Below are 13,621 nucleotides of genomic sequence, written 5' to 3'. Positions count from 1 at the left end.
CCACTGCTCCAGAGTCCAATGGCGGCGAGCTTTACACCAATAAAGGTACAAACTCCAGCTGGAGTCTTGGAATTGATGATCTTAGGCTTGTGTGTGGCTGCTCTGCCATGGAAATCCATTTCATTAAGCTCCTGATGAACAGTAGTTTTTGTGCTGATGTTGCTTCCAGAGGCAGTTTGGAACTCGGTAGTGAGTGTTGCAGCCGAGGACAGATGTGCTTCAGCACTCTGCAGTCCCATTCTATGAGCTTATGTGGCCTACCACTTCACGGCTGAGCCATTGTTGCTCCTAGACATTTCCACTTCACAATAACAGCACTTACAGTTGGCCAGGGCAGCTCTAGCAGGGCAGAAATTTTACTTACTGGCTTGTTGGAAAAGTGGAATCATATGACGGTGCCACGTTGTAAGGCCATTCTATTGCCAATGTTTGTCTATGAAGATTGCATGGATGTGTGCTCAATTTTATACTGCTGACAGCAATGACTGTGACTGGAATAGCCGAATGCACTCATTTGAATGGGTGTCCACATACTTTTATATATATATAGTGTATAATTATGAGTATGTTGTGCATGCTACTATTACTGGAAGATAATGTGTTATATGCCAGATAAAGTTATCAAATTAGTAGAAGACTCTAAATGGCCTGGTGCACTCTGCATGCACACTTGATTTATGGCCTATCAGATAAGATCTCTAGCTGGCCAGAGAGAGAAGGCCATCAATTCTGACTGGCAGCAGTTATTAGCCTCTCTCTCTGCCAAGATGTTGACATCTCATCTTTAGTTGTGTTAATTGGTGTCTGCAATGATAATGATAGGCTATGTAGTCTACAGTCAGTAACGGTGTGTGGATAAAATCACTTGGGAAGCCAAGTCCCAAAAAAAGCCATTTTTCAACCTGTTGTGATAATTGCGTTGTTTGCTCTGTAACCCGGTAGTTCATAAGCCTTGCGACCGTGATATACTGTATAGGCCTAAGGCAGAGACAATGAGAAGAATCAATTCAACCACACCTTTGTTTCATCACAAAACCGGAGAGCATCCTCTGTCCGGTGAAGTCAAAATCAAATCAAATTGTATTTATCACATGCGTCGAAAATAGAGTTAAGAACATATGTACTAAATAAACTAAAGTTAAAAAAAATAAGTACAAAAATAAGTAACAATAATGAGGCTATATACAGGGGGTACGGGTACCGAGTCAATGTGCGGGAGTACAGGTTAGTCAAGGTAATTTGTACATGTAGGTAGGGGTAAGGGACTATGAATAGATAATAAACAGCAAGTAGCAGCAGTGTAAAAACAAAGGGAGGGTGTCAATAAAAATAGTCCGGGTGGCCATTTGATCAATTGTTCAGCAGTCTTATGGCTTGGGGGTAGAAGCTGTTAAGGAGCCTTTTGGACCTAGACTTGGTGCTCTGGCACCGTTTCCGTGCAGTAGCAGAGAGAACAGTCTATGACTTAGGTGACTGGAGTCGTAGACATTTTTTTGGGACTTCCTCTGACACTGCCTAGTATATAGGTACGGGATGGCAGGAAGCTTTGCCCCAGAGATGTACAGGGCTGTACGCACTACCCTCTGTAGCGCGTTACGGTCGAAATGCCGATGCTCTCGATGGATCTGGGTACCCATGCCAAATCTTTTCAGTCTCCTGAGGGGAGAAAGGAGTTGTCATGGTCTCTTAATGATTTTCTTGGTGTGTTTGGACCATGACAGCTTGTTTGTTGGTGAAAGCATTTTGCATGTAACAAACATGACCTACAACATGGTCAAGCAAGTTAATGTTTTCAACAATTTTAGAACCACGGAGAGTTACCGCAAGTCGCAAAGAAAACAGGAGCTGCCTACACTATTCAAATCACCTATGCTTAGTCTAATACAGTGACAACTAAAATATTCCAAAAACAATTTAGTCCAATCAACTTAAGCTAAATATGATGTGGCTGTCCATGGTTCTGAAATGTGTGTGTGTGTATTTATGCAAGTAGAAAAAACATGTTGACTCACTCTACCTGTAGAGGAAAGCCAATGCCATCCTCCTCTTTCATGTTGACGAAAAGGTCTATCACTCTGTCATACAGTACACACTTTTAGTTTTTGTTGTCCTAGGCTACCTGAATAAAATGCTTGCTCGCTAGCGTAACTTACTTTCATGGGCAACGTTAGCTAGTTAATGTTAGTCATCTACATCTAGCTACATATTGAACTTCCATCATCTCAGTCCAGGGGCACTATGTATAAATTTATGGTTGGATCGCCGTTATAATATTTGACCAGTAAGGTGAATTAAGTAAAACCACAAGTCCAAATCCCTATCTCCATCCATAGCTAATTTAGGAAAGGGCCCATCTTAGCTAACTAGCTAGCCACCAGAGGACGACAACACAAGGGCCAGATGTATACAGAACGGTGCATTTATGATGTGTGTGTGTGTGCGCAACTCTGTGGTGGTTACCAAGAACCAATAAAACTCTGAATATGGACACATCTGCCTGGTTTTTGCCGGACCGCCTGTAGTGGGCAGATCTAAGTCAATCAGCACATAGCGGGTAAGGGCTCAGAAGTCAACTGCTCAGATGTGCTCCAGCTAGACATTTTTTTCAATAGTAAATAGCTCAGACTTCATGGATTGTTAATTATCTAAGTTATGCAATGATTGGGCTGCCATGTTTTTAAATGGTGCACAATGCACTGTACTTACACAGATGTTTGACAGTTAAAATCCCAGTGTGTTCTGTCTGGACCACTGCCCTTAGCACTCCTGTTCTAAACCAATAACTAACCTTGACTCATGTCACACGTAGCCACTCTCACTGTTGGGAAAACAACAGGTCACAGATCATTGCTCTTTCCACAGGAATAAATCTCAACTGTCAAAGAATGGATCACAGCTTAATAGTGAAAACCATGGTCACACCACTGAAGATGCCAGAGTTGTTATTTAGTAGAATGACAACCGTTTGTTTTATAGACCAGGGTTTATAAACATGTTATGAACTCATTCAATAAGTGCAAAAGGCTGGAGGCATTGGTGAAAGGAAATATTGACAGTAAGAACCCCAGACAAAGTACACGGAACAAAAATATAAACGCAACATGTAAAGTGTTGGTCACAGAAAGATCCCAGAAATGTTCCAGATGCACAAAAAAGCTTATTTCTCTCAAATGTTGTGCACACATTTGTTTACATCCCTGTTAGTGAGCATTTCTCCTATTGCCAAGATAATCCATCCACCTGACAGGTGTGGCATATCAAGAAGCTGATTAAACAGCATGATCCTTACACAGGTGCACCTTGTGCTGGGGAAAGAAAAGGCAAAATGTACAGTTTTGTCACACAACACAATGCCACAGATGTCTCAGGTTTGAGGGAGTGTGCAATTTGCTGGCTGGCTGCAGGAATGTCCACCAGAGCTGTTGCCAGAAAATTGAATGTTAATATATCTACAATAAGACGCCTCCACCTTTGTTTTAGAGAATTTGGCAGTACATCCAACCGGCCTCACAACCGCAGACCACGTGTATGGCGTTGTGTAGGTGGACGGTTTGCTGATGTCAACGTTTTGAACAGAGTGCCCCATGGTGGCGGTGGGGTTATGGTATGGGCAGGCATAAATTACGGACAATGAACACAATTGCATTTTATCGACGGCAATTTGAATGCACAAAAATACTATGATGAGATCCTGAGGCCCATTGTGAGGCCCACTTTTTTTAAGGTATCTGTGAAAACAGATGCATATCTGTGTTCCCGGTCATGTGAAATCCATTGATTAGGGCCTAATGAATTTATTTCAATTGACTGATTTCCTCATATGAACTGTAACTCAGTAAAATCTTTGAAATTGTTGCATGTTGCGTTTATATTTTTGTTTAGTATAATACTGTTTGACCAATTGACACTGCCAAAAGGCTTCTGAAATGATAACAGTAATATTATACTTTTTAAATAACAGCTTGGCATGCATTACAGTGTCCAATACTGTGAAAAGGGGTAAGATAGATATCCCTTGAGTAGTCACTTGTTACTGGGGATTTAGAGTCACTTTCTTTGGAACAAATTCAATTAACATGCAAGATTTCTCGAGTGACAAAGCTTGTTACCTCTGGTTTGCCATTGTTAACTTGTAGCAAGGTCTCTGTCAAAAGGGCATTCTTAATACACACAATGCCTGGCCCCACGCTCTACTGAATATACATCCTCACTGTGCTCTTACTACAGCGCATTCAACATGTGGGTCTACAAAACATTGGGAGTAAAAATCTTCAAAATTCCTTAACGTAATTTCTACAAGTATTTAAAATCTGACAACGAATCTGTCATTATTCCCATGTAGGAAAAGCAATGGATAATTTATCTATATAATGAAGCAATTGCGGAAGGTTGCTTTTAATTAGGAAAGGTTTTCAACAAAACGTATTAGTTTTAAATGTACCTATTCACCTCCGTGGACAAGAAAACGGTCCCATAAGAATTTGGCCAATGAACCTGCTACCATGCTTCGAGAGATGAATGATCCAACTATGCGTAAAGTGGAGACGTAAAATAAGTAGCTAACCAAACTCAAACGTAGTGCAATAAACGCAACAGAACTCATACAGCAACAACAACACAAACAAACAAAAAACAAATCTTACATTGTTTTATCTGAAGGATTAAGTTGCCGGTGCATGGCTAGAGAGAATCCAAATAAACTGCCCGGTTCTCCGTCTTTCCTCAGGACATTCAAGGTATCCAGGTTGAAGCCTGATATATGGGTCCATTCTAGCAAACAAATAAGTACCACATGAATTGGAAAATATATTATCGGGTGCACCATTGCGTTAGGACCTAAGGGTACCACTATAGTTCAATGCTGTGCTGGTTGTTCCACTACCCCTCGCTCAGGATTCGCTGCAGAATTCCATGACCTGCTGAATGCCTCTGTTGTTATCCCGGGTTTACGGATTAGTAATCGTGCACTACAGCGCTCCTCCTCTGCTCCCTCCACCCTTTACGTCACCACACAAATCCCTAACAGTTTTCTAACTTTCGTCTTCATTCATTCCAGTTCACATTAGAGGTAACATTTTATAAAAATATACACGGTGTCATTAAATTAAATCAAAGTACACTGTAGCCAATATTGATCAGAAATGGCTATTTGGTAACCAGACTGGACTGAGAGGCACATTAAGTCTATTCATCAACATGTACAGTATATTTATCAATAATCACACTCTTATGCCCAGAACTGATCATCAAAAGAGGTCCATGTGCCTTAGGGCATCTAGCTAATTATGCACGAGTGGCCAGGGCTTTTAGTCTTTGCAGACAGTAAACATAGTGGTTGGACGAGGATGGACACTAGGTCAAATGTGAAGCTAATCAATTGGACAAATGAACCTGCCAAATCCAGGTGGACAATGGGGTAGGTAGGATTGGCACTGACTCGACACTCTGCCTCAAGCCTTTTGTGTTCATTAAGCTGCAGGGAATGGAGCCTCTAAAATTCAAGCTCCATAAAAAAAAACAAGAGAGTCGGGGAATGTCTTGTGTCATAGTAGTTTGCCAAGTTGATTAAAATGTTTAAAGCTTCTTAAAACAAGGAATATTTTTTGATAGACAATGGTCCAGTTGATAGGCTCCTAATCATTCATCCAAAAGAGAACAGCTTCTGAAATATGTATGACCATTCTGACTAATAACACCTGGTGGACACACTGTTCGTGAATTAGTCATGATCCCTAAATGGGGTCTCTGCGTTTACGTCACAATTGTGGGAAGGTCTTCAGGAAATGGCATCCTCCTCTCCAAGCTCCTTGGAACATCCCTTTACAGGAAGAACCCAGCCCATGTGCCAGCCATGCCCTGCTATCTTCTCAAGACATATTGGGAACGTAAAACAAATGGATGAGTCACTCAGAGCCACTGTAAGACAGCGCTGAGAACACTTTGAACTCTTAACTGTCTGTCAAGGCAGCCAAGTTTTAATGTCACATGCACAAGTATAGTGAAATGTATCTCTTGCAAATCTATAAACCCAACAATGCAATGATCAATATTAATGTAGTAGTAAAGGAATAAAGATACACTGAACGGAAATATAATCGGAACATGTCAAGTGTTGGTCACATGTTTCATGAGCTGAAATAAAAGACTCCAGAAATGTTCCATACGCACAGAAAGCTTATCTCTCTCTTATTTCTGTTTACATACCTGTTAGTGAGCATTTCTCCTCTGCTAACGTAATCCATCCTAACAGGTGTGGCATTACACAGGTGCACCTTCTGCTGGGGACAATAAAAAGGACACTCTAAAATGTGCAGTTTTGTCACAAAAGACAAAGCCACAGATGTCTCAAGTTTTGAGGGAGTGTGCAAATTGGCATGCTGTCTGTAGGAATGCCCACCAGAGCTGTTGCCAAAGAATTGAATGTTCATTTCTTTACCACAAGCCACCTCCAACGTTGTTTTAGAGAATTTGGCAGTACGTCCAACCGGCCTCACAACCGCAGACCACGTGTAACCACGCTAGCCCAGGACCTCCACATCCGGTTTTCTCACCTGTGGGATCGTCTGAGACCAGCCACCCGGACAGCTGATGAAACTGTGGGTTTTCCCAACCGACAAATTTCTGCACAAACTGTAGGAAACCATCTCAGGTAAGCTCATCTGTGTGCTCATCGTCCTCACCAGGATCTTGACCTGAGCAGTTTGGCGTCGTAACCGACTTCAGAAGGAAAATGTTCACCTTCGATGGCCACTGGCACACTGGAGAAGTGTGCTCTTCACAGATGAATCCCGGTTTCATCCCGGTGTACCGGGCAGATGGCAGACAGGGTATATGGCATTGTGTGGGTGAGCGGTTTTCTGATACCAATGCTGTGAACAGAGTGCCCCATGGTGGCGGTGGGGTTACGCCAATATCGAGTAACTTCGCACAGCCATTGAAGAGGAGTGGGACACACTTTCCACAGGCCACAATCAACAGCCTAATCAACTCTATGCGAAGGAGATGAGTTGGGCTGCATAAGACTTCCCTTAAGTCACACCAGATACGGACTGGTTTTCTGATTCACACCCCTACCTTTTTTTAAGGTATCTGTGACCAACAGATGCATATCTGTATTCCCAGTCATATGAAATATATAGATTAGAGCCTAATTTGTTTATTTCAATTGACTGATTTCCTTATATGAGCTGTAACTCAGTAAAATCTTTTAAATTGTTGCATGTTGCAGTTATATTTTTGTTCAGAATATTTAGAGGGTCAGTTCCAATACTATATTTATAATGTGCAGAATACTGGAGTGATAGAGGTAGATATGTATCGGGGTAAGGTGACTAGGCATCGGGATGTATGATAAACAGAGTAGCAGCAGCGTAAATTAAGATTACATGTGAGTGAGTGTGTGTGTGTGTGTGTGTGTGTGTGTGTGTGTGTGTGTGTGTGTGTGTGTGTGTGTGTGTGTGTGTGTGTGTGTGTGTGTGTGTGTGTGTGTGTGTGTGTGTGTGTGTGTAGAGTCAGTATAAATGTGTGTGCATGTACTGTGTGTGTTGGAGTGTCAGTGTGCGTGTGTGTAGAGTCCTGTGAGTATGCATAAAGACAGCAAAAATAAAAAATAAGGGTAAATTCAGATAGTCCATTGATGTTGTTGTCCCAGCACCACACTGCCAGGTCACTGGTCTCCTCCCTGCAGGGTGCCTCATCGTCGCTAGTGATGAGGCCTACCATTGTTGTGTCGTCAGCAAACTTGATGATGGTGTTGGAGTTGTGTTTTGCCACGCGGCCATGGGTGAACAGTCAGTACAGGAGGGGACTAAGCACACATCCCTGTGGGGCCCCCGTGTTGAGGGTCAGCGTGGGGTCGACCCGTCAGGAAGTCCAGTATTGAGTTGCAGAGGGAGGTGTTCAATCCCAATATCCTTAAGCTTGGTGACGAGCTTGGAGGGGACAATGGTGTTGGGGACGTATGCACATCTGGGATGTCTGGGATGATGGAGTTGATGCGTGCCATAACCAGCCTTTCAAAGCACTTTATGATTACAGATGTGAGTGCTGTAGGGCAGTGCTCATTGTGGCATAAAGCCTTAAAGTTCTTGGGAACAGGAATGATGGTAGTCATCTTAAAATGTGGGGATTTACAGACTGGGACAAGGAGAGGTTGAAAATCCATGTGAATATGCCTGCCAGCTGATCTGCCCTATGCGATGGGCATAGGTGCTTGTGTAATATGATTCCACCTTATTCCTATATTGGACTTTTGCTCGTAGCAGGACTTCATGTACTTGTTCCTGTCCTTGTCCTTGATGTTATTGGCGGAGTCTCTGAACATATTCCAATCAGCGCTAGCAAAACAGTCCTGTAGCATAATCTCTGATACTGATGACCATTTCTCAATGGAGTGAGTCACAGGTACTTCCTGTTTGAGCTTATTCTTGTGAACCGGAAGCAGGAGTACAGAGTCATGATCTGATTTGCCGAACGGGGGAGGGCCTTGTATGCTTGCTTGTGTGTAGAGTAACAGTGGTCTAGGACTCTATCCCTAGTGGCGAAAGAGACGTGTTGATGGAAGTTGAGCGTCACGTGTCTTAATGACAGAAAATTAAAATCACCACCAACGAGGAAGGCATCCTCTGGATGTCAGTTTCCCTTCTTGTTTATAGCCTTCATACAGTTTGTTAAGTGCCAGCTTGTTATAGTTATTGTCCTGAAGTGGAATGTATACAACAGTCACGATAACAGCTGAAAACTCCCTTGGGAGGTAGAAGGGTCGGCATTTGACCATCAGGTATTCCAATGGCTTGAGACAACCACTGCACTCGAGTCAGAACACCATTTTTTGTTAATGAAGAGGCACACCCCTCCCCCTCTCGATTTCCCTGACTCTAATGTCCCGTCCGCTCTCTGAATGGAGAATCCAACTAGTTGGAAAACCATGATTCAGAAACACAGAGAATATTGCAGTTACGAGAGTCCTGTTGGTAGCAAATCAGTTACTGGCCAATAGAATGGAGGAAAGAGGTGGCCGGTTTTCCCTTTGCTTTAATCTCGCCAGAATTCCCCCTCTCTTGCCTCTGTAATGCCGCCATTTCCTCTTGGTTACCCTGAAATTACAGAAAGAGCCCAGGGCAGATGAGTCGAAGTCAAAGTTGAAGCTGGAATTGGGGTAAGTAACTGCAGATCTCATGTTCAAAAGTTATCATCGGTTATAAGAAACGGTAGTGGACACATTTTGTGAAAATGGCAAAAAAAATCACAAGGGGTAGGAGCCATCCAGTACGGCGCCATCTTGTCTGATGAACTCGAGGGCAATACTGGGAATAACACTCTTATTAGGAGATTGTTGACTGGACAAAGGGATGACAAAGGCATGAATACAGTGTTGACATGTCCTGAGACAAAATATTACTGATGAGTGTATTTTAGCCTTGAGGAACACTTTTTAAAATGTTTTTCTTGAAAACCCAAACCTGTGCACATAAATCTACTGTATATTCACATACACTGAGTGTACAAAACATTAGGCATATTGAGTTACACCCTCTTTGGCCCTCAGAAGAGCCTCAATTCGCCGGGGCATTGACTCTACAAGGTGTTGAATGCGTTCCACAGGGATGCTGGCCCATGTTGACCCCAAATGCTTCCCCAGTTGTGTTAAGTTGGCTGGATGTCCTTTGGGTGGTGGACCATTCTTGATGCACACAGGATAATGTTGATTGTGAAAAAACCCAGTTCTTGACATACTCAAACCGGTGCGCCTGGCACCTACTACCACTTAAATATTTTGCCTTGCCCATTCACCATCTGAATGGCACACATACACAATCCATGTCTCAATTGTCTCCTCGCCTTCATCTACACTGATTGAAGTGGATTTAACAGGTGACATCCATAAGGGATCATAGCTTTCACCTGGATTCACCTGGTCAGTCTATGTTATGGAAAGAGCAGGTGTTGCCAATGTTTTGTGCTCTCAGTGTATATCACACACAATTGGTTTTAACATGTTTCAATGGAATGTATTCTGCCTATCATTCACAAAAGATGTTGTTTGATCATGCCTTTAAGATGGGTTACAGCTTGAACTGACCTGGGTCTTATTCTCACTGCAGATCATAAAACAATGTGGACATTGTAGAGACCTCAAAGCTAAGTCTGCCCCCATTTCAACTTTTCAAAGATTATAGGGAGGAGAGAGAGAGAGAGAGAGAGAGAGAGAACTTTCTAAACGCATTCCTAATTTCTACAAAGGATTAGAAAGGGGCCTATGTCAGGTCATCATAATGGCAGCATTACTGGTTACAGCAAAGATGTGTCAGAACACAAGGGTTACAATTATGGAGCTCACAAGACCAAAGCAAGGGACCATATGGAAGTATGTTTGCTAACATAACTGGACTATCTCATGAGGTAGAAAGAATAGTACAGTTAATGTATGTTTGCAGTGTTATGCTCAGCATTTACTCAATAAGAAGATTCACATAGTCAGTGTATGCTTTGCAGTTGCAATAAAGCAAGCTATTGAGTTCCAATCCAAATGAATTTTTGTATTTATCCTTTTAAACTACATCTTGTCAAACACAAAGCCAATTACATGACCATTTTGAGTCAGGAACAATAATTCCAGATTACGTGTTGAATAGCTTCTGATTCAAAATGTCACCTTTCACTCTTCTCTTAAAGACACTGGAATGTGAGTGGCTAATAGTGACACTGTTCTGAAACAGGCTTCTAATGTTACTGATAGGCGTGTAGCATTCTGTTAACCTAGAAGTTAAGGATAATATACTAGATTTAGAGTGAATAAAGAACTTCTTGATTTAAGCTTAGTCACAGGAGTTCAGGTTCAGACCAAAGTCTATTGTAAGATGTACTTAGAAAGGATTTATCTTGATCAATGTTGGCAAATTACCAAATGAGGTGGCAAATTAATTAATGGCTTTGTGACATAAATCAAGGCGGCTGATGGCGCGGTGTGCTGTATATTATCATAAAGAATTATACAATCTGTTATTCTGTATTACTGTCCAGCATTTTGATTTGATAAATCAATGTGTAGAAAAGGGTCACCAGGGCCTTTTACCTACAGTGCATTTGGAAAGTATTCATCAATCTACACACAATCCCACATAATGAAGAAGCAAAAACAGGTTTTAAGATATTTTTGAAAATGTATTTGTAAAAATAAAAATGATCACATTTACATAAGTATTCAGACCTGTCCACCCCCCTCCAGGTGTCGCCCATATTCCCCATTATTCCCTGTGTATTTATACCTGTGTTCTCCGTTTGTCTGTTGCCAGTTCGTCTTGTTTGTCAAGTCAACCAGCGTTTTTTTGTATCAGCACCTGTTTTTCCCCAGTCTCTCTTTTCTCATCCTCCTGGTTTTGACACTTGCCTGTCCTGACCCTGAGCCCGCCCGCCTGACCACTCTGCTTCCCCCTGGCCCTGAGCCTGCCTGCCGCCCTGTACCTTTGTCCCACCTCTGGATTACCGACCTCTGCCTAACCTGACCCTGAGCCTGCCTGCCTGCCGTCCTGTACCTTTGCCCCTGTTGCTGTAATAAACATTGTTACTTCGACACATCTGGGTCTTACCTTTATCCTGATAAGACCCTTTAATCAGTACGTTGTTGAAGCACCTTTGGCAGCAATTACAGCCTCAAGTCTTCTTGGGTATGATGCTACAAGCTTGACACCCCTGTATTTGGGAGTTTCTCCCATTCTTCTCTGCAGACCCTCTCAATCTCTGTCAGGTTGGACGGGGAGCGTCGCTGTACAGCTGTTGTCAGGTGTCTCCAGAGATGTTTGATCGGGTTCAAGGACATTCAGGGACTTGTCCTGAAGCCGCTCCTGCGTTGTCTTGGCTGTGTGCTTAGGGTTTTGTCCTGTTGGAAGGTGAACCTTCGCCCCAGTCTGAGGTCCTGAGTGCTCTGGAGCAGGTTTTCATCAAGGATGAAATCTCTCTGTACTTTACTCCATTCATCTTTAACTCGATACTGACTAGTCTCCCAGTCCCTACCACTGAAAACATCCCCATAGCATGATGCTGCCACCACCATGCTTCACCATCTGGATGGTATTGGCCAGGTGATGAGCAGTGCTTGGTTTCCTCCAGAAGTGACGCTTGGCATTCAGGCAAAAGGGTTCCTTCTTGGTTCCATCAGATCAGAGAATCTTGTTTCTCATGGTCTGAAAGTCATTTAGGTGCCTTTTGGCAAATTCCAAGATGGCTGTCATATGCCTTTTACTTAGGTGTGGCTTCTGTCTGGCCACTCTACCATAAAGGCCTGATTGGTGGAGTACTGCAGAGATGGCAATCCTTCTGGAAGGTTCTCTCATCTCCACAGAGGAGCCCTGGAGCTCAGTCAGAGTGACTTGTCAACTGTGGGACCTTATATAGACAGGTGTGTGCCTTTCCAAATCATGTCCAATTAATTGAATGTAACACCGGTGGACTCCAATCAAGTTGTAGAAACATCTCAAGGATTATCAACGGAAACAGGATTCAACTGAGCTCAATTTCGAGTCTCATAGCAAAGGGTCTGAATACCTACCTACCTATTTGTAATAAATTTGCTAACAATTTCTTAAAACCTGTTTACGCTTTGTCATTATGGAGTATTGTGTGTAGATTGATGAGGAAAATTGTTAATTTAATACATTTTAGAATGAAGCTGTAACATAACAAAATGTGAAAAAGGAGGTGGGGTCTGAACAATTTCCAAATGCATTGTATGAGGTGTAGCCTTTAATAACCAAACTAGTATAGAAATTTAAAAAAGAAACCAGATAAACAGCAGGGCCAGCCAGGGCTTTCATGTCCACTATAGCCCTGGGTGGCTGTGTAATGTGAGCAGTCAGAAGGGGTCAGTCTGCTATGTCAGATTTTCTCATGTCAATGGTAGGGGGTAACCTGAGAGACGGTGCATATTGAGGAGGGACACAGGTGGGTGTTCACAGATGAGAGAGCCTTTCTCTACATATTTGCTTTTACATTTGTATACAGATGTAGGATCTTAATTTGAGCTGGTTTCCGACAGCAGGAAAATAAGTCCTGCAACAACAGTTATTATGTGGATTATGATTAATGGAAATTTTTGTAGGGGTTGATACATTTTTTGTTAGGGAAATCAAGTCTCAAATTTCCAAGTGGATATTCTTAAACATTAGAAGCCTTTTAAAAACTCAAATAGGCTACAGCTTGCATTTCCTGCTTTGCAAGAAAATTCTCAGCAACAAAAGAGTGATCAAACTAAGATCCTACATCTGTAGCAGGAGGGAGCTTTTACCTTTTTATGTGGTTGGTCTTCTTACAACATTTGCATCTTTGTATGCTCAAAATACAACGATGAGTCCTGTACACAAAGACTGACCCCAAGTAAACTACTATAACGTTATTTAAAAAAATGTGTGGTACATCTCAGTGGCATATATTTTGTAAGCATGCATGTCATGCCCCAACTGTCACTATCTTTCAGAAGCAATGTTTTTTGTTTTTTTTACCAGATGCTAAAGAGAGGAAGGATGTCTGAGGCTGATATGGGCTCCTGCGTAGTCAAGCTGTGGTGAAAAATGTCAGACATGATTTGAAAATGAGTGTGTGCTATTTGGGTGCACCTAATTCAACA

The 13,621-nt window shown here is 42.3% G+C and overlaps 1 protein-coding gene across 2 annotated transcripts in view; it reads right to left on the bottom strand.

Moving 5' to 3' along the window:
- LOC139380447 (integrin alpha-6-like) overlaps positions 1–4,931 on the bottom strand; it is a 29,970-nt gene extending 25,039 nt beyond the window's left edge. Inside the window, exon 1 of one of the 2 annotated variants that reach the window (XM_071123122.1) lies at positions 4,644–4,931. In XM_071123122.1, the coding sequence (XP_070979223.1) occupies positions 4,644–4,825 (182 nt within the window). In that variant the 5' untranslated portion in view covers positions 4,826–4,931. The remainder of the gene's footprint in view (positions 1–4,643) is intronic. The other variant, XM_071123120.1, reaches the window with a different exon arrangement.
- Positions 4,932–13,621: the final 8,690 nt, after the last annotated feature.

This window comes from Oncorhynchus clarkii, chromosome 22 (genome assembly GCF_045791955.1).
Source record: "Oncorhynchus clarkii lewisi isolate Uvic-CL-2024 chromosome 22, UVic_Ocla_1.0, whole genome shotgun sequence".
Taxonomy (NCBI): Eukaryota; Metazoa; Chordata; class Actinopteri; order Salmoniformes; family Salmonidae; genus Oncorhynchus; species Oncorhynchus clarkii.
The sequence above is the reverse complement of the archived record's forward strand: the minus strand, read 5'-3'. Positions and strand labels throughout refer to the sequence as shown.